Below are 26,661 nucleotides of genomic sequence, written 5' to 3'. Positions count from 1 at the left end.
TTTTATTTACAGCTAATTCTTGCAGCGTATATTTGTGTAACCTTTTAGTCTTTCTTTCTATCTTTCTGTCTTTGTTATGTTTATTATGATTATCTTATTTTATCTTATATTAGTTTACTTTATCACATATTCTATTTTTTTCATATTGTGTGCAACTTTTGTTCTGTTGTATTGTTGCGTAGTAATCGATTTCTCTTTGTTTCATACATGGTGAGTATATTATATAGCAGTAGCATTATTTTACTGATGCCTCACCAATTGCGTATCTGTTGCCATTGCTTGTTTTAATTAATATGTATTTCTTATTGGCATACAATAAAGCTAATGTAAATGTATGGTAAGTTAAATATTAACAAAACAGATATTGTACTGGACAAGTTTACCACAGATTGATAATCTCAAGGCGTGGAAATGAAAATCTAGAATGTTTACACTTAACATGAAAAAAAGAAACGGATAAGCGCAATCAGAGAAACAACTTATACGTAAGTAAAGTGAGTATTCGTAAGTGAGTAATACGGATATAGATTAAGGATAAAACTTGATAAAACTCAGACTTCAATTAGCTTTATCAGCGATTTAACTCATCGAGTAGTACTATGTTCTATTTTTTAATATAAATAGAAGTAGATATTAATTTTCTATTGTGGAAAGAAACAACAAATATATAATTCTGCTTTAAACAATTCTCACCGTTGAAATAAACTGTTTTATTTTTAAAAGATCGTATCCATCTCCTGCATATATTATGTAGATTAACTTTAATCTCGATTCAACTTAATACTCATCTCTTCATCTTTTTCTAGTTAGAGAATTAGACAAAGATGAAGAATAAGTTGAATCGAGATTGAAGTTATTTTAAATTGATAAAAACAGGCGAATGTCGTTTTCTTTTTATTTTTCACTAAATGCCAAGAAGGGTAGAACAATATTTGTGTTAACTGTCTCCTAAAAGAAGAGCAGCCTTAATCGCCAATTAAGCTAATTGAAGTTTGGCCGTATTGTTGGAAAACATCGCTTGTTTTCAGTGACATTGATACATCAATCGATATTGCCAAATATAATTGACTGCGCTTTTGTTAAACGAGAGCTTTCGTTATGACGCAGGAATGCGTGCGCAATTCACTAAGTTTCACGTACACACATTTATTTTCACCTCGGCGCGCATGCACCCATTACCGGGTCGGTAGACATGGCATATGCTCAGCTGTTCCACGATCTACGTTCGACAAGCAACTACGAGGAGGAAATCCGTCAATTGAAAATAAAGGATGAACTCATCGACAGTTTAATACGTGACATAGCTTATGAGAAATACTTGAAGAAAATCAAGAAACCTGTGAAAGCAAAAATAATGATTGCGCAGGAGGTGAGCTTTATCGAAACTTTTGCAATCACACTTATCAATATTGTACAATATATATACAAACTAGATAACAATTCCGAGAGAAATCATACGCTTCTATATACGATGCCTTTTAATTATATGACAAGAGACGTAAAGTCTTCTCTCATTAACCTCCAAACGTAAATATCGTGTACATAATATGTATGTATGTGTGTATACACACACACATATATATGTATAACACTGTACATATATAGAATATATAGGCTTGGCCAAAATATTAGATTATATTAATAATTATTTAAAGTTTTAGCTTAAAAATTTATTTATAACACTTGTTGTAAATTATCTTTTGTTTCAAGAATTATTTAAACTTATATATAAAGTGCGAATAAGCAACAAAGCAGGTAAAAAAATCTAGATAAATGAAAAAATATAGATATCTAATATTATAATATATTTTTGGCCAATTATATATATTATATAGATATTTATATGTAAATTAAAAATGTATTTTTCTTTATTTAGGCAGAAGACCTTAAACAACAAGGGAATGCATGTGTTAAGGAGAAAAAATATCAGAAGGCACTGCTTCATTACTCACAAGCAATTAAGCTGACTCCAAAAAATTATTCTCTGTACAGCAACAGATCTTTCACCTTCTTAATGTTGGAACGATACCGTGACGCCTTGAATGATGCTTTGATGACCATACGACTAAAGCCTTACTGGCCAAAAGTATGTAAAAAAATATATACTTTTTATAGATCGTGATTTAAAAAAAAGGGAAATTTTTCTCAATGTATTTATCTGTTTCAGGGTTATTTTAGGAAGGGTGAGGTTGAGATGAAGCTATTATATTATGAAGAAGCTCTGAAATCTTATAACATAGCTCTATCCTTGAAACCAGACGAGCCTAAGATTTTAGAAGCGATAAACAAAGCGTCGAAATCATTGATTAAAGACAGAAGAGGTACTCGGTACACAGAAGTTATTTTGGAACTATGAAAATTGGAACATAATAAAATAATGTTTCACAGATGATCAACAGATCCCATGGCTTGGAGCTGGCGTTGGTATTATATTAGGAGTCACAGTTGTGATTGTCGACTATGTTTTTACAAATAAGCCCACTTTAACGGTATTAATTTGTACTTTATACTTTTAAATTATAATTAAAATGATAATGATTATTTGATTATTTTCGTTATTGCTGTAATGAGCATGATATAATTCTTTTATATTCTGCTGCAGCATCCTCTACTGATGGCGTCATTAACGATATCTATAGCCATGATTGGTTTTGGCACTGCAAAAGGACTTCGTTATTTCTTAAAACGGCAAAGAAATTCAATCCTAGTGGGATTCCATTCTCACTGTTTGTCAGAAGCCAATAAATTGGATAATATTTATGTAAAAGGAAGTACCAATACAAAGGAAAAAGTACGATAAAGTATAAATAAGGCTATAATTTTGCAAAGAAAGATGATAATTTTTTTATTGATAATTTATTTCAATGTATTTTTAAGAATTTTAATTAAGAAATACAATAACACATTTTTACCATAAATATATAAAAATAATGTTATGTCTACATTGGATAAAACTAATGTTGAACTATGACTAGATGCTTATCATTAAACGTGTGTTGTTTTTTTATTTTAAAAAATTGGTATATTGTACATACTATTATTTTATATTATTTTTAATTTTATAAAAATATTGTACAGCGAATATTTATGTCAAAAATAGATTAACTCGTTAATGAGTTTGCTAGTCATTTTTTCACACAGTACGAATAATTTATACAGATCGCGAAAAAGATAACTACGATGAAACATATATTAATAATTAATTATATATACATTGTCTGTATATCTGATTATCATATAACTCATAATGAATGTATTTCCTAAAAAATTATTTATTCGAAACACTAATAAGAACGTTATATTTCCATCACATTTGCAACTTAAAAACTTAGTAAGAACATTGTCTCATGCTATTGATTCTTACAACGAACAACGAGGTATATAAGCGCATTAAAATAATATGCCTGTGTGCGCGCGCGCGCGTGTATGTGTGTGTGTGTACGTCACATGTCTTTACTCTTTTTGCACTTTACAATATAATATCAAAAGTGAATGTATAATATATGTATATCTCTTAAAATTTAAGGATCTCGATTGAAATTATTATATATGTGTATATATATATAATATATATATATATATATATATATATATATATATATATATACATGTACATGTTCGACTGGAAACATCGTCCAGTTGAACTTGAAAAGGCTAAAGATTTATAACTTTATACATACAGGATGTTTTAAATAAAAGTGTAAAAAATCTGATAATTCTTTGTCGAAAATTAAAAGTTTTATACAAACACTCTTACATTCCTCCTTGACAAGTTACTCCTTCAAAAGATAAATAAAAATTAAGTTTTTTTTTTTTCAAATTTTGTACAAATTAGAAAAATGAAATTTAACAGGTATTTTCCATTAGTAAAAAAAACATTAATATTAAAAAAAAAAAAGAACTTAATGTTTATCTCCCCCTTGAAAAAATGCTCAGGGAGGGTATAAAAATATATGTTTATATGAAAAACTCCCCTTAATTTTTAACACAGAATCAACTCCTAAAATTTGTCATACTTATTTAAAAATACCTTGTATATTTACTAAGTATATCTATAATGTATATACTAAGTATATACTTCAACCGTATAGGTATACTTACAGTATATCTACTTATATAGTTCATAAGTCATCAATGATTATCCACGATTGAAGTGCATCAATGTCACACACATGCAATCTGTGAACTATGAACCGCATTATATGCATTCATTTACGTATGGTTACTCAATAAAGATGAAATTAAAAACACTACCGATGAATATCATGATCTTCTGATTCCTGAAATACCGTCCTTCGAAACTTGTCGTTTCATGTGTTCCACTCGCATGCAACCGAATTACGCAATACGGGAAAGTAACAAACGGCAAAAATATGCGCGATGCGCCGGGGCGAGAAGTAAAAGGAGATTCACCAAGCGATTTTAGGTCGGACGTTCGGTTCATTTGTGAAATTGTATCTTAAAGTACAAACGGGGAAGGAAAGTAAAGATAAAATGGAAACGAGCAGTCAGAATTAATCAAGTAAATACTAGTACCTGAAGAAATCCACACATAAAAAGAATAATATTATTAAATAATATAAAGAGAAGAATTTTGAGAAATTTCTAGGCAACATTAACAATTAAGTTAAAAATCAATAACATCCTCCTATAGTTACTATAGTAGAATATATGTAAACAGTTTAGATTAGAATAATCAATATCGGTTGGAAATATAAAAATAAGGGAATTGGCAAAAACAAGGAAATATCGAAGAACAATAAATATTTTTTATTTGATTTATATTATAAAACTACGCTGAAATAATCTTGTCTTCTATATATGTCCGAGAAATTATATAAGTTTTATATTTCTAAACAAGTTTGTTACTTTGCAGGATTTGTGCTTTCGTTTTTAAGTATGTCTAGTGCTGTCCTTTTTCCTCCCCCCCTCTGTCTCTCTCTCTCTTACTCTCTATTTATCTATCTCATTTGCTATTCTGGCATGTGATTATTCTCTCACGCGTGCATATTATTGCAGTTCGCAGCATAGATAGAAGAAATAATTGGACCGCAACTCGCGTGTAGGACATAGCAAACAAGGAGGGAACAATGTCGTTGACAAATAACGCATACGATTTTTAACATTGCAGTAAAGGCCAAGTATTTAGAAAACTATAGAACGATTTGAATTATAAATCAATTGTATTTTCGCATTCAATGGGAATCGTTTTTAGTGTTTTGCTATAGAAAACACTGTTCTCGTATGTTCAACTTGTATTCAATTTCCATGAATCGAGGCTGATCGAAAACATGCAGCGTTTCGTTTCGGAAACCACACCATGTAAATAATCGGATTCCATCTGATTGTATCTTTCCCGCATTGCCTGAATAGACATAGCCTTCTTCTTTCATATCAAGTTCCCCTGACGTTGGTTATCGTATTCTAAAAAGAGCTGTTTCGACTATGTAAATTGTAACTGATGTAACTTCATGTAACCAAAAGGCTGGGTAGATATAGTCATTTTTTTTTTTTACGTTCATACTCGATCGAGTCCATCGAGTCTATTCAAAGTAACGGTTAAAAGAGAATGTCTGTAAGAACGTGGTGGTCATTAAATCGTGATGATATAATAATAGGATTAACGATAAGATAAGCGACTGATAAAAAATCCAATCAGCTATATTAATAATAAAATTACAGTGGTAAAAATCTTAATATCCTGAGTGACCTTAAAAATCCCTATTCCGACGAGCTTCGATCATAAAAAGGCTTCTTTGGAAAATCGGCAGAGCACAAATCGATGCTCCGAAGCATTAAAATGTATTATTACAATAAATATTGTTGCAATAAATTTATTATCATAAATGTCCTTTGAGATCTGTAAAGGATAAAGAAAGAGATATATTTATTAGTATAGATACTGCTGCTTCTCACAGACTTTACAATCGCCGTGCAACTCGCACGATCACACAGACGCAACGATGTGCGGACGAGTTGCATTTACGAAAAAGAATACACGATCGAATTACATTCATAAAAGATGTATCGCGATCAGCTGCGAACTTCGTTTTTCACGGGAGAGATAAGAGACGCGCGCTCCCTCCGAACGTTTCTCCCTCACGAGTACGATTTCGCAAAGCAACAAAGAGCTCCCCCACCGTTATTTGAGATCCGCTTTCCTCGATAGTTTCACGTACTCGGTGCGTTCACCACGATTATTAAAATCTTGCGTTTCCCGTACGAACAAAATGGCAAAATGGCGTGTCCCCGGCGATCCCACCTATTTTTCTCTACGCGGCGCATATACGGCTCGTGTAGGCCGGTCCAGTACTCCAGTTATATATCTCACGCTCGTGGTTCGTCATAAACGTGACTACGAATTGAAGTTGGCATGGCCAACTTCTCTCGGAACTACGCGCGCGCGCGCGCGCGCGGCCGCGTCACTCATCGCACGCCTGAAGATCCTTTATTGCGAGCGATGATGCGACGAGAATCGCCAATGATAATGCAATCCACAGAAATAGACGCGTGAATATTTCGTCGCGATATAATTTATACAGCTCGGAGAATGCGAAGTTATCGACGAGACGTACACGGCATCGAACGTCGCAGGTGTCGGAACCTCGTGTGTGAATTAACGAGTTCCATTTTTTTTTTTCCCCCTTTTCGACGCATCAGCGGAGGTCTGTTCGAGCTGCTCGCACTCTTTGCACTCAGATTCTTCGTCCTCTCTCTTTTTTCGACGTCCGAATACATTTTATATCGCTGTAAGCGCAGAAATTTGTGGAGATTCCAAGCAATGCGAACAAACCTCCGAGTTCTTTCAGCTAAACTTTTGCACAGTTCATCTTTCCTCATTTTTTTTTCCCTTGAAAGTCAAAAAAGGAAAAACGACTTGTGCGAGAAGTTCGCAGCTAAAAAGAATAGGCCACTCGTTCTCACAAAGCAGGACGAATTGGAAAACATTTTTATTCGGCGCGTCTCCGCGAAGCTCGACTGTTTTTCTCGACTCGCAGCGTCGCAGCGTAAATCCTGCAAACCCGGATCTCGTTTCCGAGGAGGAGGCGGCGAGAGCGCGAAAAATCGGAGTCACGTTTTTCACGCTCGCTGTCCCGAAACCGTTTGACGTCACTGCACGAAGTACTCTCACGCTCGTATTTCACGCACGCGATATACGACGCATATGTCCACGATTCGCCATCGGGAGGAGCCGCAGCGTAGAAAGATGAACGCCACGACGACCGATCAACGTGGCCGTGGGGCGGAAAACAGCGGCACGCCACGACGTGCCGCGTCTCGTGACACTCTCGCTTCGCGTGAAAAATGGCGACGAAATCCCGAGGCGTCTCGCGGACGAACGCGTTTTTTTCGAGAACACCTCGAGCCGAGAGAAAACAAGTCCTTCGTGGAAAGCTCCAAGGGGTTAGGGTGTCGGCGGATGCGGAGGCCGTGTCGCGCCACACGTCGTCGTCGCGAGTCGTCCCGGAAATGGAGCCTCAAGACGGGATAGGAGGCCCGAGGAAACCGACTAGTTCCACACCGGAAAGGAGCGGCGACGAAGGGCGTTCCGCGACGATGCGAGAAACGAGAAAAGCGTAGCCGGGACGCTCGGCACGATTAGCGGCTGCCTGGTGCTCCGCGGGTCACTGTCGAGAACACGCATGCGCGAACGCATGCGCGCTGTCTCCTCGCGGCACACACGGCTCTATGACTGACAAAACGGGATGTTTTGTCACCTCCGAATAGTCCAGCGATTTTCTCAACATTTCTGTTTTTTTTTTTTATTTCTTTATTTTCAGTCGGATAAAATACACGATAACGATAAAAAAAATGTAGTGCGTTTTTTTTTTCAATAGTGCTTAATATATGTGCTTTTTTAATATTATTGATCTTCAATAAAGATATTGATATTAATATGTATAATTGATATGTACTATTGATTTTTAATATTATTGCTTTCCGATGTGTGTTATTATTTTATTTTAAATAAGCGACTTCCGGAGTACGTATCTTGAAAAATAAAAAAAGGTGAAAATTACAAAAGTAATCAAAATATAATATTTCTAATTCTATCAGTCAATACGTGCTGGTAAATTTGTTCATTTTTGTAATTTTCATCTCGTTTCGAGATGTACAATCGATCTTTACAAAATAGCGCTTGAAAAAATCCGAGTATTCTTACAGTCGCAAACTTCATATGGGATCAAGAAGTTAAGGAGCTTTTCGATACGACGTGATTTTTCAAATTTTCTTCGTTGTAACAAGACTCACTGGACTGAAAAGCCGTATTTTGTGAACAATCAGCCTCGTGAATCCCATGTTTTTCATCTTATATGTTTCCCGAATACGGAAGCCTCTGAAAAAGCTGACTCCGCTAGCGCGCGCATCTCCCTCGCGCGACTTCGCGAACTTTTCGCGACGATGATCCGCGGGTTTCGGTATCGTAACAACTTAATACCGCCTTCTCGTCACGGTGCTTGTTGGAACCGCGAAAGTTTCACCTCATTACAATGTATTCCCCTGACGTACTTATATTAATAACGCGTGACGAACGAAGGACGAAGTTCACGACTCGCCCCGCAATAATTGCACAAAGCCCTTGCGCCACGAGGCGCAAAGAGGCAAAACGTAATCCACCATGAAGACGTTTTCCGTTACTCGCTCCGCTGTTCGTCGGGTGATTAACCGGTAAAAAGTATTCCTAGGGCGAAAAAGTCGCACGGAGCGACCGAGGACCTCTCGCAAGCGCGAACTCCAGATAGTACATGATATTCTGGGGATATTTTTGATTTTTGCTCTCAAGCAAGAAATGATAGTGGAAGTAGAAACATCTTGCGTATATCTCGTAACAATTTCAGAATATTACGCGCTATCTGAGCATTAGGACAAAAGTACAGATTTATGTATAAGTCCCGAAATACAATAACTGTAGTAAGCTCTACTCCGCCAACACAATAGATGTAGTAAGCCTTAAGCCTTAAAGAAATCGATCAATCACAGTCGAATGTGAAAAGAATAATCTATATGTTGTCGATTCTTCGAGGCTTATTACATCTATTGTGTTTGCGGGATTAAACAGTAAGATATTGACCAATTACAGTCGAGTGAGAAGAATAATCGACTAAGATTGGTCAATTTCTTACGGCTTAAGACCTAAAGCTTATTGTAGAAAGCCCATTATTACTATACACCTATTGTGTTTTGAGACCAATGCATAACGTATAAAAAAAATCAAGCAATGCTGAATCTTTCATTTTATGGAAATTCATTTCCATAAAATGAAAGGAAGGAAATGGAGGATTCTGATTCATTTTTTATGCATTATGCGTTATGTAAGACTCTGTGCTTTCATCCTAAGCCGTCGTCTAAGCTTTAAGTCTTAAGCCCCTAAGAAATGGATCAATCATAGTCGATTATTCTTTTCACATTCGACTGCGACTGAGCAATTTCTTACAGCTTGAGATCAATTCAAAGTTTATTATATAGAATACGCGTGTTAAAAAATCGATTAATATATATCATATTCGAATGTAAGAAGAATAATCTATTACAATTGTGATCAATGTCATACGTCTTAAGGCTTACTACACTTAATGTGTCCCAGGAGGACTTAAGAGATATCAATCGCCTCGATGTTCCGCGAGTCTCCGTTTCTACAGTTTGTCCGTTTTGTCCCGTCGCGTATACGCATCGACAACTCCGTAGCGGGTTCGACTTATTTTAAATTGCAAAACAGCTCCCAATGCGGTGAAATAATGACGTGTCAATGAATAACTTGTGATTAAATGCAAGTTAATCATAAATAAGAAAAATATTAATGAGAGAACCGGAACGTTTCTTTTTATTTGCTCACATAAAGATCATTCCACATTGATATGACAGCAACATTTGCAATATTCCAGCAATATTGCAAATTGCAAAGTTACCGCGATGTTACTGGAATGACCCGCGCTGTGTAGGTGCTGAATGTCGCTGATTGGAGCGGTCGAAGCTGATCGCGGGCTGATCGCGCGGAGCTCACAAAATCAAATTCTCACATTAGTATTTGTCCGAGTGTCACCCCAAATGCGCCCTGCGTGCAGCCGGCTCTGTCATGGAGCGCACTACTTTTCCATCACATCCCACCCGGGCGCGTCGTGTGTACGGGCTGGTGGTCGTTGATTGGTGAACGACGATCGCCGGGTGCGCGACGGGGGCATCGAGACACGAAGCAGGGCCTTCTCGACTGCTGGGCGCATCTATCAATGCGCAATCGCATCGGAGCTGTAGACGAAGTCGGGGAGGTCTGCCGAGCGCCGAGGAATAAACACGGTGGCTGGTCCGCGCACGGCACAGGCATCGGCGAGAAGTGGGCGGCGGAGGGAGCCGAGCGAGAAAGAGAGAGAGAGAGGGGAGACGTAGTGGGAGAAAGCGAGAAAGCGGGAGAACGAAAGAGAGAGAGAGAGAGGGAGAGAGAGAGAGAGAGAGCGAACGGGTGATACGATCCGTGCGTGCGAGCGAACGAGAGAGGGAGTGAGAAAGACGTGAGCGAGATAGAGCGAACGAGTAGGCCAGCGAGACGATCACGATGCACGGAGGCGAGCACAAGCGGCCAGGGGCACAGGGCTGAGGGCTGAGGGCTCGACGGGGCCTCGAGTAACGTTCACGGGCCGGCCGCGGCGCAGCCAGCGAGCGATGGAGCAGCCGAAGACTCCGGCGTCTCGGCTATTCAACACGACCTGCATCGAGAACAAGGACGACCTGGAAGAGGTAACATAAATATTTGAAATAGTCACTGGGTACGTATCGGGTGCGAGGGCCTCCGCCATTGTTGCGACGGTCGCGCACGTTGGCGAACGCGCGGCGCCACTTGCGAAAATCCACGTTTCCGCGCGGAATTCGAGAACCCGTGAAATTATCCTTCCTATATTCCTCTCTCACGTCCTCCGCTTTCCTTCCTCGCGTTACATCAAGCCAATTCCACCGTGACACGTGAATTTTTGGAATTGCTCTCGAACGTGTTTTTCAGCAAGAAGCACGGATGACAGCACGGGTGTTTTTTTTCCAGTGAAAAATAATAGGCGCTTTCCATTTGTTGACACAAATCAACACAAGTATCATTATCTGTTATTCGTGGAATACAAAGAACGACAGAACAACTTGTGTCGGCTTGTTTCACTATGTGGAAAAAGCACCTACAGTGAATTTTATTATATCCTTGTTATTTGTCTATTTTAAATAAAAATAAAATAATTACTGTGTCATACTATTGGTATTTTTTTTACAACAAACAGTGATCATCTCATTTTTGTTTAATGTGGAATGTTTTCTAGTAAGAGAAACATGGATAACACAATATAACACAGCGAATATATCCTTTTGTTTGCCAATGTTAAATAAAGATGAAATAATCTCTGTATTACACTGTCTCTTGACAAATAATAAAATTAATAATTTATTATGTTACACTTTATGATCTCCGTTTCTTGCTGGAAGGCACAAAGAGTAACACAGTGAATTATTTCATTTTTATATAACATTGGCAAACGATGAAGTACTTTTCATTTGGTAACAAATCAACTCAACTGCCGTTCTATCTTTATTACTCACTGGAATGTCAAGAAAGATAGAATAATGATTATGTCGACTTGCGTTACTAAACAGAAAGCATTTAAGGATACAACAATTCATTATTACATTGTATCATCTATGTTTCTTGCTAGAAAGCATCTGGAGTATCTATCCATGTGTGCTCAAAGATATTTGCTTTGAAAATACTAAATAAAAATTTACTCGAAACTTTTGTGTTTTGTTTTCATTTAGAATCAGTGAAATTGAGTGATACAATATCTTTTCAGAAATTGGAGAGATGTCACTCGACATTGCAAAATTTGATCACGGGACTCTCAGAGAAGGAAGCTCATGACACGCTGAACAATGCAGTGTGTAAGGACAAGACGCACGAGGAGGTTTCCCTGGGTTTACTAGTGATCATCTTGTCAGAACCGCAGAATGCTGCAAAGAGTTACAGAGACTTAACATTGATTACACGAGATGGCCTAGGCATTGTGTTGCTTCATTTGAATCAATTAGTACTGGATAAATATTTGAGATTAAATGACGTTACCAGAAGCCAGTTACTGTGGTTGCTAAGAGAAATGATAAGGACTAGTGTAACTAATGTGGATAATCTTTGTTTAACTTTGTTGAGGCATGCGGCAGGCGGGGATATTTCCCCAAAGAACTTATTCTTAGTTGACGCCCTCTTAGACATTTTTCAAGAAAATCGAGCGTGGTTGGACAAATTTTCTTTTTTAGTAGCATCAATTGTGTATACATATTTACGGTTAATAGAAGACCACAATGCACCTCATCTGACTGGTTTAAGGCAAAAGGAAGTGACCTTCACAACATCTTTGATAAGGGAACGAATGGCAGACTGTCTAGCTATTGGAAGGTACATATATTGGCGCGATTAGAAAACTTCAAACAATGAACAGAATTCACATAACTAATGCAATTATATTTTTCAGGGATTTGGTTCGTTTACTACAAAACGTTGCAAGAATACCAGAGTTTGAAGCACTTTGGAAAGATATATTACTCAATCCAAAATCTCTCTGTCCAAATTTTAACGGTGTTCTTCAATTATTACAAACTAGGACCTCCAGAAGATTTCTGCAATCTCGTTTGACGCCAGAAATGGAGAGGAAACTCGTGTTTCTAACGAGTAACGTCCGTTTCGGCAATCACAAACGTTATCAAGATTGGTTTCAGAGGCAATACTTGGCAACACCTGAATCTCAATCATTAAGATGTGATTTAATTCGCTTTATCGTTGGAGTCATACACCCAACAAACGAATTGCTGTGCTCTGACATTATTCCACGATGGGCAGTAATAGGCTGGTTATTCACAACGTGCACTTCCACCGTGGCTGCTAGTAACGCAAAGCTGGCTCTGTTCTATGATTGGCTGTTTTTTGATCCTGACAAAGACAATATCATGAATATTGAACCTGCAATTCTTGTTATGCACAATTCAATGAGGTCTCATCCACCTGTCACTGCCACACTTCTAGATTTTTTATGCAGGGTGAGTTGCACTCGTTTATATTACTGGGAAATTCTAAATATTGAATAAAAATATGAGATTTACAGATATTTTACTTTTAATTTTAAATAATGTAATAATTTATTTATTTTTAAAGATATTTTATTCTAAATTCTGAATAATAAAATCAAGTATGATTTACAGATAATACCAAACTTCTATCCTGCGCTAACAGAGAAAGTCAGAAATGGCATATTTTCATCATTACGACAAATTTTAGAAAAACGCGTTCTGCCTAGCCTATATCCGTTATTTGATAGCCCGAAACTTGATCGAGAATTAAGAAGCAAAATACGAGAAACTTTTAAGGAATTTTGTTTGCCACCCAATACAGAAATGCCTGGTAAAATTATTAATACATTAATATATAAACGTTCTGTTATTATAGTTACATCTTATTACGTTATCGTAATAAGAAAAGTATTTCAAATAGGAAAAATTTTCCAGTACGTAATTTCAAAAAAATTTTTTTATTATAATTTAAGGAAATTTAAGTTTTAATTGTTTTGAGGAGGAGGGGGAAGTCGTAAAAAGATTTGTCCACGATGAAAGTAATGAAAGTAGATTCGAGAATTATTGAAAATACGCATATATTATTCGCATCGTGGACATACAACTTGGATAAATTTTAAACAAAAAAAACTACATTTTATAATTTTTATACTATATGATAAGTTTATCTACTTCCTAATGTACACCTATTTAATTACTTAACTAATCTTGACATTTCATAAATAATGTGCTAACTAGTCAATTTGAGAAGAATTTTAATTTACAGAAAACGTTTTTAATTTATAAAAATTGTAAAGTTTGAATAGCTTTTCTTTTACAAATATTTAACATTTATTTTCTTTTACAAATATTTAACAATTATTTTGGCATTTATAATCAAGAATTCTTGAAAATCAGTTATAATTAAATTAATTAAATTAATGTACTTTTAAGGCTCCTGAGTACGTAGCAAAGAACTCTGCATTGATGGTGGCGACACCGAAGTCAGCGGTCTGGCAAAACTGGTAGTTCACAACCCACACAAGTACGAGCCCATGTCCGTATGCTCATTTTCGGACCGAAGGCAAGCACACGGACATGGCTCGTGCTTGTGTATGTGTGTTATATAGCGCCTTGCCACGTAAAGGACTGAACTAATAAACGTGAAAAGTGATGTTTTGACATTGAAATTTTCTGTTGCGTACCATTTCCATATTATATGCTTAACTGTGAAAATGTGACTTGTCTCGTACTTATGAAAGTCCTAAAAATGAGCAGACACTACACTTATCTTGGAATTTTGTACGTAAAAGCGTATTTTTCACTCGTTTTTACAGCTGTCAAACCGTGTTCTGTCAAATATAGGATCACTTTACATGCCTTTTTGCGACCATTTACTGACTATCAAGGGAGGAAAGTATAGTTTCTGCTCATTCTTACAAATGTTGTAAAGCGATCTCGTCATTAAGATTTATCCAAATTGTCTTTATTGAAAAATGGGACGCAATAAAAACGAACGTGTCATTCTCGCTTATAACGTCACGATTTCAACATGGCCATCGTGATTACTCAGGAGCCTTGGGATGCTGGAGCGACGGCCGAACTTGATCCAGAACAATAGTACAGACTTTTTTAGTTCCAAATTTGTTAATAGTTGGTCTGTTTTTTGTTCCTGCATTAGACTGCACTAGAACTCTCTTTCTCGCTTTCAATAAATATCAAACATATGCCTGTCTCACTTTAAGTTCCAAAAGTGTACACTAGTTTAGCCACAGAAAACAGACCTAGTGACATGTTTCATTCATTTCTTACAATACATTATATATCGTCATGTCTCACTCAAGTGCATTCATTTGTCCTTGTCTAACATATTGCAATGCCATCTTTTGCAAGATCAAACATCCACTGTTAAACACAATTCCTGCTCGGTTTCATGGCTTCACTTGTAGTATACAAACGAAATTTTCCATGATTCTTTTCTTTTATTCTAAAGCCCCTAGTTCGTTTCTACAAGTATAGTATTGTTCTTTGAAGTTTTTTGTGGACTGATAGCTACTTATTTTAAACGTGCAAGGCCTGAAACTCTTATATGCATATATCGTGACGAGTCGACTGCAGAAGCCGACAAAACTGTAAGTCTTCAATTTTCTTTCGTTTTTCATATTAAATTGTAGCTGCCTACATTGCCTACATTGCTGTCTTACTTTAATTGTGGAGAAGGATTTTTAATCCGTAAATGCAATTAAGAGTAATGAGTCATGAAAAATTAATTAAACTTTATCGATAAAACAGGCCCTCCAGCATCCCCTTAAAAACAAAATTTATTATCATAAATTAAGAAATTTTATGACGGTTTTTTTTTACACTAGAGTTTACTTGCATAATTCTCCATTGGAACACAAAAGGAACTGTATGTTTACTCTTGATGTTCTGGCTATTCGTTTGCCGAAAAATATTTTTTGTCTTCTACAATTTCCGTTAGATTTACGGAATTGTCTTTTTGGAACAATGTGTGTTTGGAACAACAAAATAATCTGTAGTGATAAAGAACTGCTCGATTTTTCAAAAAAGGAAGCTAGTAAGAAAAATCATTTTTTAATTGGAGAACCATTTGGAGTAAGGTAATATCGCTTTGGAACAATGTGAAACAAATTGAGAACAATCTGGAACAGGTGTCAAAATTGTTATTTTCAAAAAAAAGGGTTTTAACTTTATACATTCCCAGTTTTATATAGTTAACTCTTAATGAAGATCCAATTTATTTCTCATCTCTTTTCAATTTTAGAATTAGAAAGAAATAATAAAGAATAAGTTAAATTTCAGTTAAGAGTTTTAACCATAAGTTGTGGAACTGGATCTTAAAGAAGCTCAAGATCTTTATATCTCAGCTAATATTGGTCAATTGTGATTGGTCCTGTTACTGCTTGAAGTAAAAATCTGTAAATAAATTTTTTATTACATTTTTTTAATAGTCTTTTCAATCGTGAATTTCAAAACACTGTTATTTTGATATTGTATATCAAAGTTTGATTATCAAATCTTTCAGAAAAATTTATATTTTCCATTACATATAACATTTCCAGATGAAAGTTTATTAGAAACAGGTTAAATCAGAATTCCATAAAATTTGCGTTCTCGATGTTAAAACTATATTAACTCGATAAAATTGAAACAATATTAACTTTCCTCTTTTCTTTTTTAATTTGCAATACTGAAATGTTTATAGCATTGAAAAAGATTATAACGAATTCATTTTTTTGTAGAAATAACATGTTTTCATCAGATTAGCACATTATTTATAAAAAAAAAATTTTATGTATATACATATACACACATACATACAAAAAATTTCCACTTTTCTGCCCTAGGGAAAAAGATACATAATTGATACTCAAGTATCGATTATAAATCGAATATAAATTTTTCTTATCACGCCATTATTGTTTTTAACTTAGAGAATCCGTTTTATACTTTTTTGTTGGTTTGATATCCAAGTATGATTTGTTAAGTCTTTCTTTACTCCATAATGGAAGAAGACAGGTGAAACAATTTGAGGGATGCACAGTAGCCACAAAGTTAGGGCCCAAATTTGATTGGCTAGTTAATTGCTCAGAATTGCCGGTATGCGCGTTTTCTCATTTGTCTTCCTCCATTATACTTCACCCGATTTTTAGCATCATGTACACAAGATTTAAGGAAAAATATTGCGAGTATATCCGAGATTTTTATTCGAGTTGTATCACAAGTTTTAGTAATCTTAAGAGCTTTCGAACAATACAATAGTTACGAACATTTTTTTTTCATAAAAATTGTTGGAAAGTAGAAAGGGTATTAAAAAATTATATTTTAAAAAATTGCACTTGAAAGTGCATTAAATATTTAGAAAATCTTAAATCCTCAGTTTTCGAATATATAGTGTATAATTGTGTCACGTACCTAGGCAGCAAACTGATTATTTATTATTATTTTGACTTAAAATGATATATTAAAGATATCATTTTTACATTATTTAACGTTTAAATGACAAGTAACGTCAGCTTGCTATCTGGATAGTAATGAGTTGTAACATATGTACTATATTACCGTGATGTATTACCGCGCGTCCATTTTCTAAAAGTTTTCTGCAACAAATCTGACGATTCACTTTCAACTTTCAGCACATTTATCGCTTACTAACTTTTTACATCATGTCCTTAAGCAGGTAATAAGGTTCTGAAATATTCAGGTAAAATGGAAGAGCTCAACAAGGAGCACAATCCAGGGACTGTAATAGAAAATACCACAAATTCTACCGTGGAGAACAACCACGTGGCACAGGATCCAGAACCTGCATTCAGTGATGAAGAAGAGGACTCTCCTCTCAGGTTAACTATTATATATAGGCTGCGCTTCACGCTCGCAACGCTCATGAGCATCGTTTTCCCTTGTTTGACATTTGATAATTAACAAGGATAATTTCACGAGCGTTTTGGGCGTTAAGTGGAACACACTCATAGTATAACATATTAATCCTTCCATATCAAAAAGATTATTTTTGATATGGAAGGATCATAGACTAAAATTTTGTTTTATCTTATGATTTATTAATACATTTACTATGGTCATGAAGGTTAATAACAGTCAAAAAATATGAGACTCAACCATAACTTCGATTGCAATGATTGTGACTGTAATTGTTTATTACTCTTTGATTATGACAAATCTATTTTCTGTACCGAAAAAAAAGTTAAACTTTATATTTCAAACGTAAACTTAATAAACGAATTTATTTGTATTTTAGAATAGTGACGAAAGTGGAAGAGGAAGAAGACGAGGAAGATGTACCATTGTCTACTGTAAAATTGAAAAATGATCAAAAGAACGCGAATTGCATTGTGAAAAAGGAGGACATTACGTCGCATTTACGTCTTATATTGGAGCCGGAAGAGTTGAGAACTAGTATAGAAACATTGCATACGGAAACCGATAATGAGTCGAGGTGCCAAGCGATGGAAAGGATAGTACAAATGGTCGTGGAAGATGAAATAGATGCAGAGACGATACCCGCGTTAGCGTCCTGCATATCAACTATCTTATCATCGCAGACCACGGCGCACATTTTTCCATCGGATAATCTAAATGAAGAAGTATTGGCTGATAGTATAAGCACGCCGTTGTTTGTTATGTTTCGAAACCAGTTTCAATTATGTAAAGAAGAAGATAATAGGCGGAAGCTTTTGGCCAGGGTGCTAGCTGAAATGCAATCGGTTCAATCAAGGATAGGTTATCTCCTTCTTTATTTTTTAAAAGTCTGGGGCAGAGAAGAAGAGAAAAGAGAAGGTGAACCGAGGTTAGACGAAAAATATAAATTATTAAACAGATAAATGTAAGAAAAAAATGTTAACTTCTGAACTGTTATATTTCAGCAATGTTCTGAACGATGTCAAAGCATCAGTATATAAGGACTTCTGTGCGCAGCGAGAAAAAAAATTGGATGTGTGTTTGGTATCAGATTTAAAGGTATGAATTTTGCATATAAAAATAAGCAAATTAAATATCACAATTGTTTATTGTTAACATCTATAACTCTCTCTTCGCATTTTTCTGACTCATTTTAATTATAATTGTATTTCGATACAATTACAAGAATTGTGGAGTAGTCCATAAACTATATTATTGGACGATTGCTTTGCTTGTTGGACTCTCGCTGGTGTACACGATATTATTAGGAACTTAATGATGCGAGTGAGATCGAACTTTTATATTAAACAATTTTTATATTTATATACATATTTATTTTGCGTTTTTAATTTTATAATATAATAGTTTGTACATCGTTAACGATTTTGCGTTTTTTAACATTGAAAATGACCTAATGAAGGTTGAAACGTTTGTTTTTGAATTTTATTAAATTTTATATTTATTTTTAACTGATGACTGTTTATTGCTAAGACCTTTGTAATTTAACTAATATTTGGCTCGTAGCCCTATTTTATATTGATTGATTTTTAAATATCACATTTGTACTCAAAATATGATATGTTCTAATACGTTATTTGCTTTTATTGCAGCTTTGCCACGAAGATAACATATTCATGTTATGTTACCTCGTGCCTGACGTATACACAGGGTTTCAAAATGTTGCAGTCGGCAATGTTCAATTGTTGCATCTTGTCGTGTCCACTGTGGATTCGTGCCAGTTACAGGATCTAGTTTGCCAAATAATGCAAGGCCATCTAAAGATGTTGAAGAAGGAATCGTTTACCACGTTATTAACAGCCAGCTTAAATTGGGAGACATTCGAACAGTACTGTTTCTGGCAACTCATATTCGCACATGATTTTCCCATTGATTACGTACTGCCAGTTTTACCGAAATTACAGTTTCGTAATCACGCGGAGGCACTTACTTCAATCTTGTTTATGCTTAAACAAGAAAAGTGAGTAAAATAATTACTGATTATTAAGAAAACTATTGTAGAATAATTTGATATATGACTTGATATTTGATTAATGCATTATAGGCCAACGTTGGATCTTCTACGACAATTACTCGCCCGGCAAAGCGTTGATGGCGATATGTTTGTTGTGGCAGCGCTACGTTACTGGTGCCGCGATTACGAAGAGAAACTTGGTGAACTGCTCGCAAATCTACTTAGCACCCGTTATCCTGCAACCAGTCCGAACAAACGGAAACGTTCTGGAGCCAAGCAGAATCAACAATCTGCTGGTCCACCTACTGGCGAACAAGTTCTCGGTCATTTGGATCAATTACGTCAACACTGTGTATCCTCCGCGGAATTACAGTTATATCATTCGGAAGGAATGCAAAGAGCATTACAGCAGGCGCAGGCGGCAAGTAGCGACTCACTGAGGAAAAGTTACGGCGACCTCTTTGCGCTTGCAGAAGTTAACGAAGAGAATGAACCACCACCACCGAGTAGTTCCGCGAGAAAACACACTACTGCTTCCTCTGGAGGAGGTGGGGCTAGTGGTAAGGGTGGCCATAGGAAAACCGGTGCTAACACAAGAGAAAGATCCAATTTGAAAAGACCACTTCCACGATATCATATTGATAGTACCTCTAGTAGCGAGGTAAGAGTTTTTTAGAAATTATATTTATATAAATTATACAGGGTGTGTTCGCGGAAAGTGCCGGGATATCTTAATATCATGGAAAGTATAAGTATTACAGAAAAGTGTTTCAGACAAAAGTTATAAGGTTCAAAAAGATCTATTTACTGATCACATCCGTTTGACCTGCGGTGGCATTGCCAATGGTCAAGATCACATCAGTTTTTTTAAATTTTTCATTGCATATTCATGTAGCATATCTCGAGAGCTTTCCAAAACACTATAATAAAATATTTTTTCATGAAGTATTTTTCGAGTTATAATGCTTGAAAGTTACAGTATCGCCGGCATATAATATTTATACTTTCCATGATATTCAGGTGTCCTGGTACTTTCCGAACACTCTGTATATAGATATAATTGTATATGTTATATACAATCATATATATATATATAGGTATACACGTATAATGTTATATATAATATTATTGTTGAAAAATTGATGATAATTTTTTTTATCGTTCATAGGAAGAAGAAATCGTGAATCCAAAGCAAGCAAAAAAAAGGAAAAAGATCAATCCAGTGGGCTCGGACAGCGACTGACCACCCAGTGTCTTCATATGTCACATGGACCACGTCACGTGTGTGCAGCAAGCTAAACTAGCCTTAAGAATAGTAAGATAATATGATATATATGTACATATATATAACATTGATATTTATATATATATATACATATAAATCTATTTAGTGCAACTTTGTAAATAGAATGTATGCTAATGATGAACGCAAAGAGGTATGCATATATAGGAAAGTAAAACCTTTAATATGTTTCATATATATATATATATATATATATATATATATATATATATATGTATATATATACATGTTGCTCAGAGCAACAGCAAAATTGCCAGACTCTGATTGTTATTGTTAAAACATTTTGTTGAAAATTGAAAATCAATGTATGGGGATTACTTAATCGTATACTTAAGTACGATATCTTGTTTTAAACCTGTTTTTTACATGACAGATACTAATTAATGATATTTAATGATAAACTCGTATGACGATACAAGTAACCAAGCGTCAATGTCAGTTAGTCTACTTTCCTATGTTTTCTCTTGAAATATCTCAAACTATACATTATATATAAGCTACCGCTCATATCTGTCAAAGTTAAAGCAAGACATTTTAAAGAATTCCTAAAGACGCCTGTTTTTTTTTTATTTTTTTATTATAGTCATATGATGTCGAGTAAGAAATCGTGAATTTTTTTGGCAATATACATCAGAATTAAATTTTTTTTTATACTAATTCGACAACATGGGATAATGAAAGTGGTATGTATAAGTCACTTTTATGATTTCAAGAAACAAAAGATGTTTTTGATGTATTTGCTTCAGTAAACTATATCAATGACCTCTCAAGTCGGTAGGTTTAAAAAATAACATCACTATTGTTTCTCAATCTTTCTATACACGAGTATATAAAATACTTTTTTTTTAATTTGTAAATTAACAATGATGTAAATCTTGATTAATTGTTATTGCATGTTTAGCATGCAGATTGAATTATAAATATTAAAACACTCTTACTACATTCTTGCATTTATTGAAATATGAAAATGATGAAAGTGTATATTTTCGGCATTATATATTTATTATACATATAGGGCGTCTATAAAATTTTTCCTCACCTTCCATATTTTGAAAATGATTTTAAATTATGAAAAACCATGAAATACGTTGTTTAAGGGCTTTCTTTCTTTTTAAGAAGATTGAGTAATTGCTCTCACCCTTTTCCAATCCGAAGGAGGTGTATTGCATCTAATATTTCTAGTATAGGAATACTTGAACGAGTTTAATAGTCATTAGTTCGATGAATAGAAACCTGCATTCTTTCATTTTTCGAAAAGTTTATATAAACGTTTTTTACTTGCTCGATTCCATTTTATAAGTTTAATCCTAACCTTTGCGGACATCCTGTATGTATGAGATGTGTATATAGTGTGCTTTCCATTTGGTAACACAAGTCAGCACAAGCATCGCTATGTTTTTTGACATTTACCGAATAACATAGAATTACACTTGTGTCAACTTGTGATGCCAAATGAAAAGAAGATATGTACATGAAAATATTTAATTAATTTGAAGTTGTATGTGTATACATACTAGATATATATATATGTATATAAAGAAAAAAATATGTATATACACATTATAAGAATTCACACGATTTCTTGTCTCTGACATCGCAATTTTTTTGACTGTGAAAAAAAATAGAAGTCTTAATATGACCGTTTTCTTCGCAAATATGAAAGCGAAAAACAAAGAATCTGGCAACATTGCAGGGGTATAGCAACGTATATATCCCTTTTGCACTTTACTTTTTTTAAAATATTATTATGACAGATTTTTATTATCTAATGTAGTCGTTAAATTTTTCTTCTCTTTATGAAACTTTTTGTCAAAGTAATTGTGATCACTATTGGACATATTCGTTGCCGTAACTCCCGAACGTAATTTCAATGAGTTATTATCCTTTTCTAGAATTAAGGACCTTCCACCGGGATGTCGAGACGTAATTCGGGTACGTACCATTCCGGTGAGAAGCGTACAGTTTTATGACCAAATGTATTCATTTCTCAATTGCGCTTAAGGGGTAAAGCCACTCTAGAGCACGAAAAATTAAGCTTAACTTTATGAACTTTTTTTCGGGAATGTAATGAAAGAAATAAAAAAATGTATTTTAGGTCTTTGTTGTACATACATTGAAGTATTAAAAAAATATTTTTTTTATAATGATTTTGTTACAAAATGACGGCGCTATAACTTTGTAATGGTAACGTCTTCTCTCATAGACAATGTTCTGCGATCGGAACGATAACTCCGGCAATTTTTAATCTAGAACAAAAAACCAAAAATTTTTTAAATCTACATTCCAAAAGCTAGAGAAAGACGTACGGAAATTATAATACAATATACCATTTAGAAAAAAATGGTACAAATTTGAAGTATATGTTAAATTTAAAGGTTAAAAAATAGGTGAAAAATTGTTTACATAAAAAAAGTGTGCAACAAAAAAAAACCATACGTCTTTTTCTAAAGAATGTAATTTTGAAGCTACAGTTAAAATTTCAAGTAAATCGGTGAAGACTTGTGGGAGTTATGTTCTCGGCCAGCTTGAAAAAAGTGATTTCGAGAAGAACGTTTAAAGTTTTATGTAACAATCGGCGATAGAAATGTTTAATCTGCGATGTCTGCATCATATAATAGGCCTTCCTCGTTCGTTCTTTTTCTCCAGATTTTTCTTGGCCGATTTTAGAGATGATCGAGTCATACGTAATTAATTTCTTCATTATTCTCAGAACGACTTCTTCGTAAAAGCTATACAAATCTTACCAAAAAATACGATGTTTTAAACTAACAAAAATGGCACTTCGGAATTTTTGTTTGCTATAAGACTTTTTGTATCTTATTTTTAAGATCCTAAAGCAAAAAGAACGATTTTTTGAAAATTCTAGAGTGGCTTTACCCCTTAATGAGCACAATTATTCTCGAGAGATACAGGGATACTTTTTATAATATTCTGCATGACGGAAGGTTATTAAACTTTAATATTATCAGAGTGATTTAATGTTAGCTTGAAATAAATTTCCTTTTAGTTTCAAATTTTATTAGGATGATTTAGTAATTTGATTTAATAATTTGTTGCGATTATAAATTGTGACATAATTTGACTTGTACTTTTGTATGTCTTTTTACATCTCCTTATATTTGTAGATAGACGTATAAGGTGAAATTAATTCGCACATGGTGATAACGATGCAGATAGTCGATCTCATCATTGTACAAGTATTCAATTCTTATACAAGTGTTTGAATAATTTTCCGTACTAAATTGTTTGTCGTTCTGTTATCATACTACATAGATACACGTGTTTCTCTGAAATGTTTAAAAATCCGAAACTACAGTACCTTCCAAGGAAAGAAGAGAAAAAAGAAAAAAAATGAATGTTAAGCGTCCTTGTAAATCTAAGTCTCGAAAACAAAGTGCGGAGAGAATATATCACCATTTACTTATAATGTGTACATACATTTCCTGTAAAATCGTTTAATTCAAAAGTCGATTGTATTATGTATCTTCTAATTGTGCGTGTACACACACGCGCACGCACACGCACACACACACACACACACACACACACATGTGAGATATTATAAATATATACATAAAACGTGATGAAAATATGTGTATGTATGCATGTATGAGACATTATATTGTATGTGATGCAACCAGAGAATTTGTGCAAAACATTTACGAGATATATATATATATTATATATATAGTTTTAGCACCCCCTACGTCTCTCGATCTTGATTTATCTCGAAAGTACCAGTGTGAAATCGTATCACTGATCAAATTAAACAAAAAAAAAAGAGAACCCAGAGCGTGTCTAAATGTTCATACGAACGATTTGTATGAAGAATAGATGCGTATATCTGGTGCGTAACGATAAACGTTATTAGAATTTTTTTACTTGTATATAAGCAACAGCGATACGACAAAGAATAATTAAAAAAAAAGGTAATCCGATGAGAAAAAAAGAGAACGAGAGAGCGCGGAATATGGGGTATGCGATGATGTCTGCGAGAAAAAAAAAGAAGGTAAAAAGAGGAAAGCAAACCATTAATGTTTTTAACGATCTTGTACACACGGAGAACATGTAAATACATGGATAGATTATCATAATGCGAGTATAAACATTTAATGTTTTTAACGATCTTGTACACACGGATTACACGTAAAATGTAAATACATCGAAAATTATCGAAAGCAAACTGATAGTGTCTTGTACTTACTTTCTCCTTCTTTCGAGTTTTTTTAAAATATAGATATCTTCCATCAATAGAAATTATTAACAATAAATTATTTAGGCGGTCAAGATGGCGTATCTCTTAATGGTATATAGTGTGTGCATATATATATATATTGTATACACATATATATATATATGTATATACACACTTTCTTTACTCTGTTATAAACTGATCACAGAGCTGTATTAGCATTTTAAGACTGTACTTAACATGATCTTAAAATAAGAATTGACTATAAATATCGGTTTATAACATTTATTTAAAAAAATAATCGCGTCTGAGTCTGTCAATAAAAAATATTTTACTTACGATAATCTTTAACTCACTATGTGATCATCACTATGAACTCATTATGTTGATAAATCGGTGACCTTTTGTAACTTCTTTTCCACCAAAATACAATTTATTTTTTCAATAGTTTCTTTTTGAAAAAATCATTAACTTATCAAAATGCCCATTTAAATCGCTGTTTATATTTTATTGCACAATAGCCGAGTGACTGGATTCGTCATGCGAATTCCGTTTGCGACGGTATGTTCCAAGAAAGCGCGTAAAACTCATTGTGAAAAACGAATTTATTTTCCTTTATCACACACTGAGAAAGAGATAAAGGGAGGAGTGGGAGGGAGGGAGAGTTAGGAAAATCCAATTCGATGTAAGACAATAAAGAAAATCATAATGTTAAAATTTGTCACATATTATTATTGCTAAAAATGCGACAGGGAAAAATGGAATAGATTCTTATTTATTTTTTCAAGAAATTTGTAGATACGTCATCATTAATTATATGACGTATCTTTCTCTACATATAATGCATTAATCAAACCTTTCAGTTCATTGTATTCGCCAGAAAGACGAGAATCGCGAGAACCATTTTCATAGCGACTAAGCTCAAATTAAGTAACCACCTGTTTCTTCTCAAAGTTCATTCGGTTTTAATGTACGTCAAGAACACAATAAAGGACCGTATAATGTTACGAAATTACTCATTATCGATAATGAATTATAATTCGCGCTCGTCTGCCTGTCGATAATTTCATTCAACTAATTTTCGGGCGAAGATCAATCGAAGGCATAAATTTTTACGAAACTGCTTTTTATTATGCTTTACAATCGGACTAAGCGCTTCAATTACCATAAATTTATCTTTTTTTTTTAACATAAGACAACGTGATCTCAATTCTGCACAACGTCGATTTATTAAAGGATAATTAATCGATATTTTTAACTAATATTAAACGTCGCGACAAAGTTGACCGCTTCTATTGATCTCCGCGTGTCGAGTGTCACCTAATTAAAAGTAGAGAAATAGTTTTGTTTCGATTGTGCACGGGGGATTGTACTTTACATAGGTATATTTGTAGGCTGTGCTCCGATATACTGTTGAAAATCCGTAGTTCATATTACGTATACTACAGATTTTTAGTTAGCAATGTATATCGAAATACGGTCTTAAAAAGAGTTCGGGTATACGTCGTATAGCGACGTACACCGTGCGTCTCGTTATAATTGTTAATCACAATCGTCGAATATGTACAAGGATTCTGTACAGGGATTCGTATTTGCCATTCGTCGTCACGAATACGCGCTATATCACGTAGAAATTCGATTATTACACATAAGTATCGTACTATATTTACGATGCAAAAAGGTATTCGT

General features: G+C 34.5%; 1 protein-coding gene across 1 annotated transcript; it reads left to right on the top strand.

The window, feature by feature from the left end:
• Nucleotides 1–1,192: 1,192 nt before the first annotated feature.
• On the top strand, nucleotides 1,193–20,792 carry IntS3 (integrator complex subunit 3). The gene is made up of 15 exons (XM_018539491.1): nucleotides 1,193–1,369; nucleotides 1,877–2,086; nucleotides 2,168–2,321; nucleotides 2,389–2,489; nucleotides 2,603–2,791; nucleotides 10,519–10,731; nucleotides 11,820–12,418; nucleotides 12,495–13,056; nucleotides 13,219–13,417; nucleotides 17,291–17,429; nucleotides 17,846–18,394; nucleotides 18,471–18,564; nucleotides 19,116–19,483; nucleotides 19,568–20,138; nucleotides 20,646–20,792. The coding sequence occupies exons 1-15, from the start codon at nucleotides 1,193–1,195 to the stop codon at nucleotides 20,718–20,720; spliced, it is 4,200 nt and encodes a 1,399-aa protein (XP_018394993.1). The 3' UTR covers nucleotides 20,721–20,792.
• The last annotated feature ends 5,869 nt before the right edge of the window (nucleotides 20,793–26,661 follow it).

This window comes from Cyphomyrmex costatus, unplaced genomic scaffold (assembly GCF_001594065.2).
Source record: "Cyphomyrmex costatus isolate MS0001 unplaced genomic scaffold, Ccosl1.0 scaffold216, whole genome shotgun sequence".
Taxonomy (NCBI): domain Eukaryota; kingdom Metazoa; phylum Arthropoda; class Insecta; order Hymenoptera; family Formicidae; genus Cyphomyrmex; species Cyphomyrmex costatus.
The sequence above is the reverse complement of the archived record's forward strand: the minus strand, read 5'-3'. Positions and strand labels throughout refer to the sequence as shown.

Bases quoted from the DNA above. Each gene is read 5' to 3' on its own strand.
- IntS3 (XM_018539491.1), top strand. From the start codon at position 1,193: ATGGCATATGCTCAGCTGTTCCACGATCTACGTTCGACAAGCAACTAC. The intron at 2,322-2,388 runs GTACTCGGTACA...AATGTTTCACAG, and splicing joins ATTGATTAAAGACAGAAGAG to ATGATCAACAGATCCCATGG. The intron at 18,395-18,470 runs GTTAGACGAAAA...GTTATATTTCAG, and splicing joins AAAAGAGAAGGTGAACCGAG to CAATGTTCTGAACGATGTCA.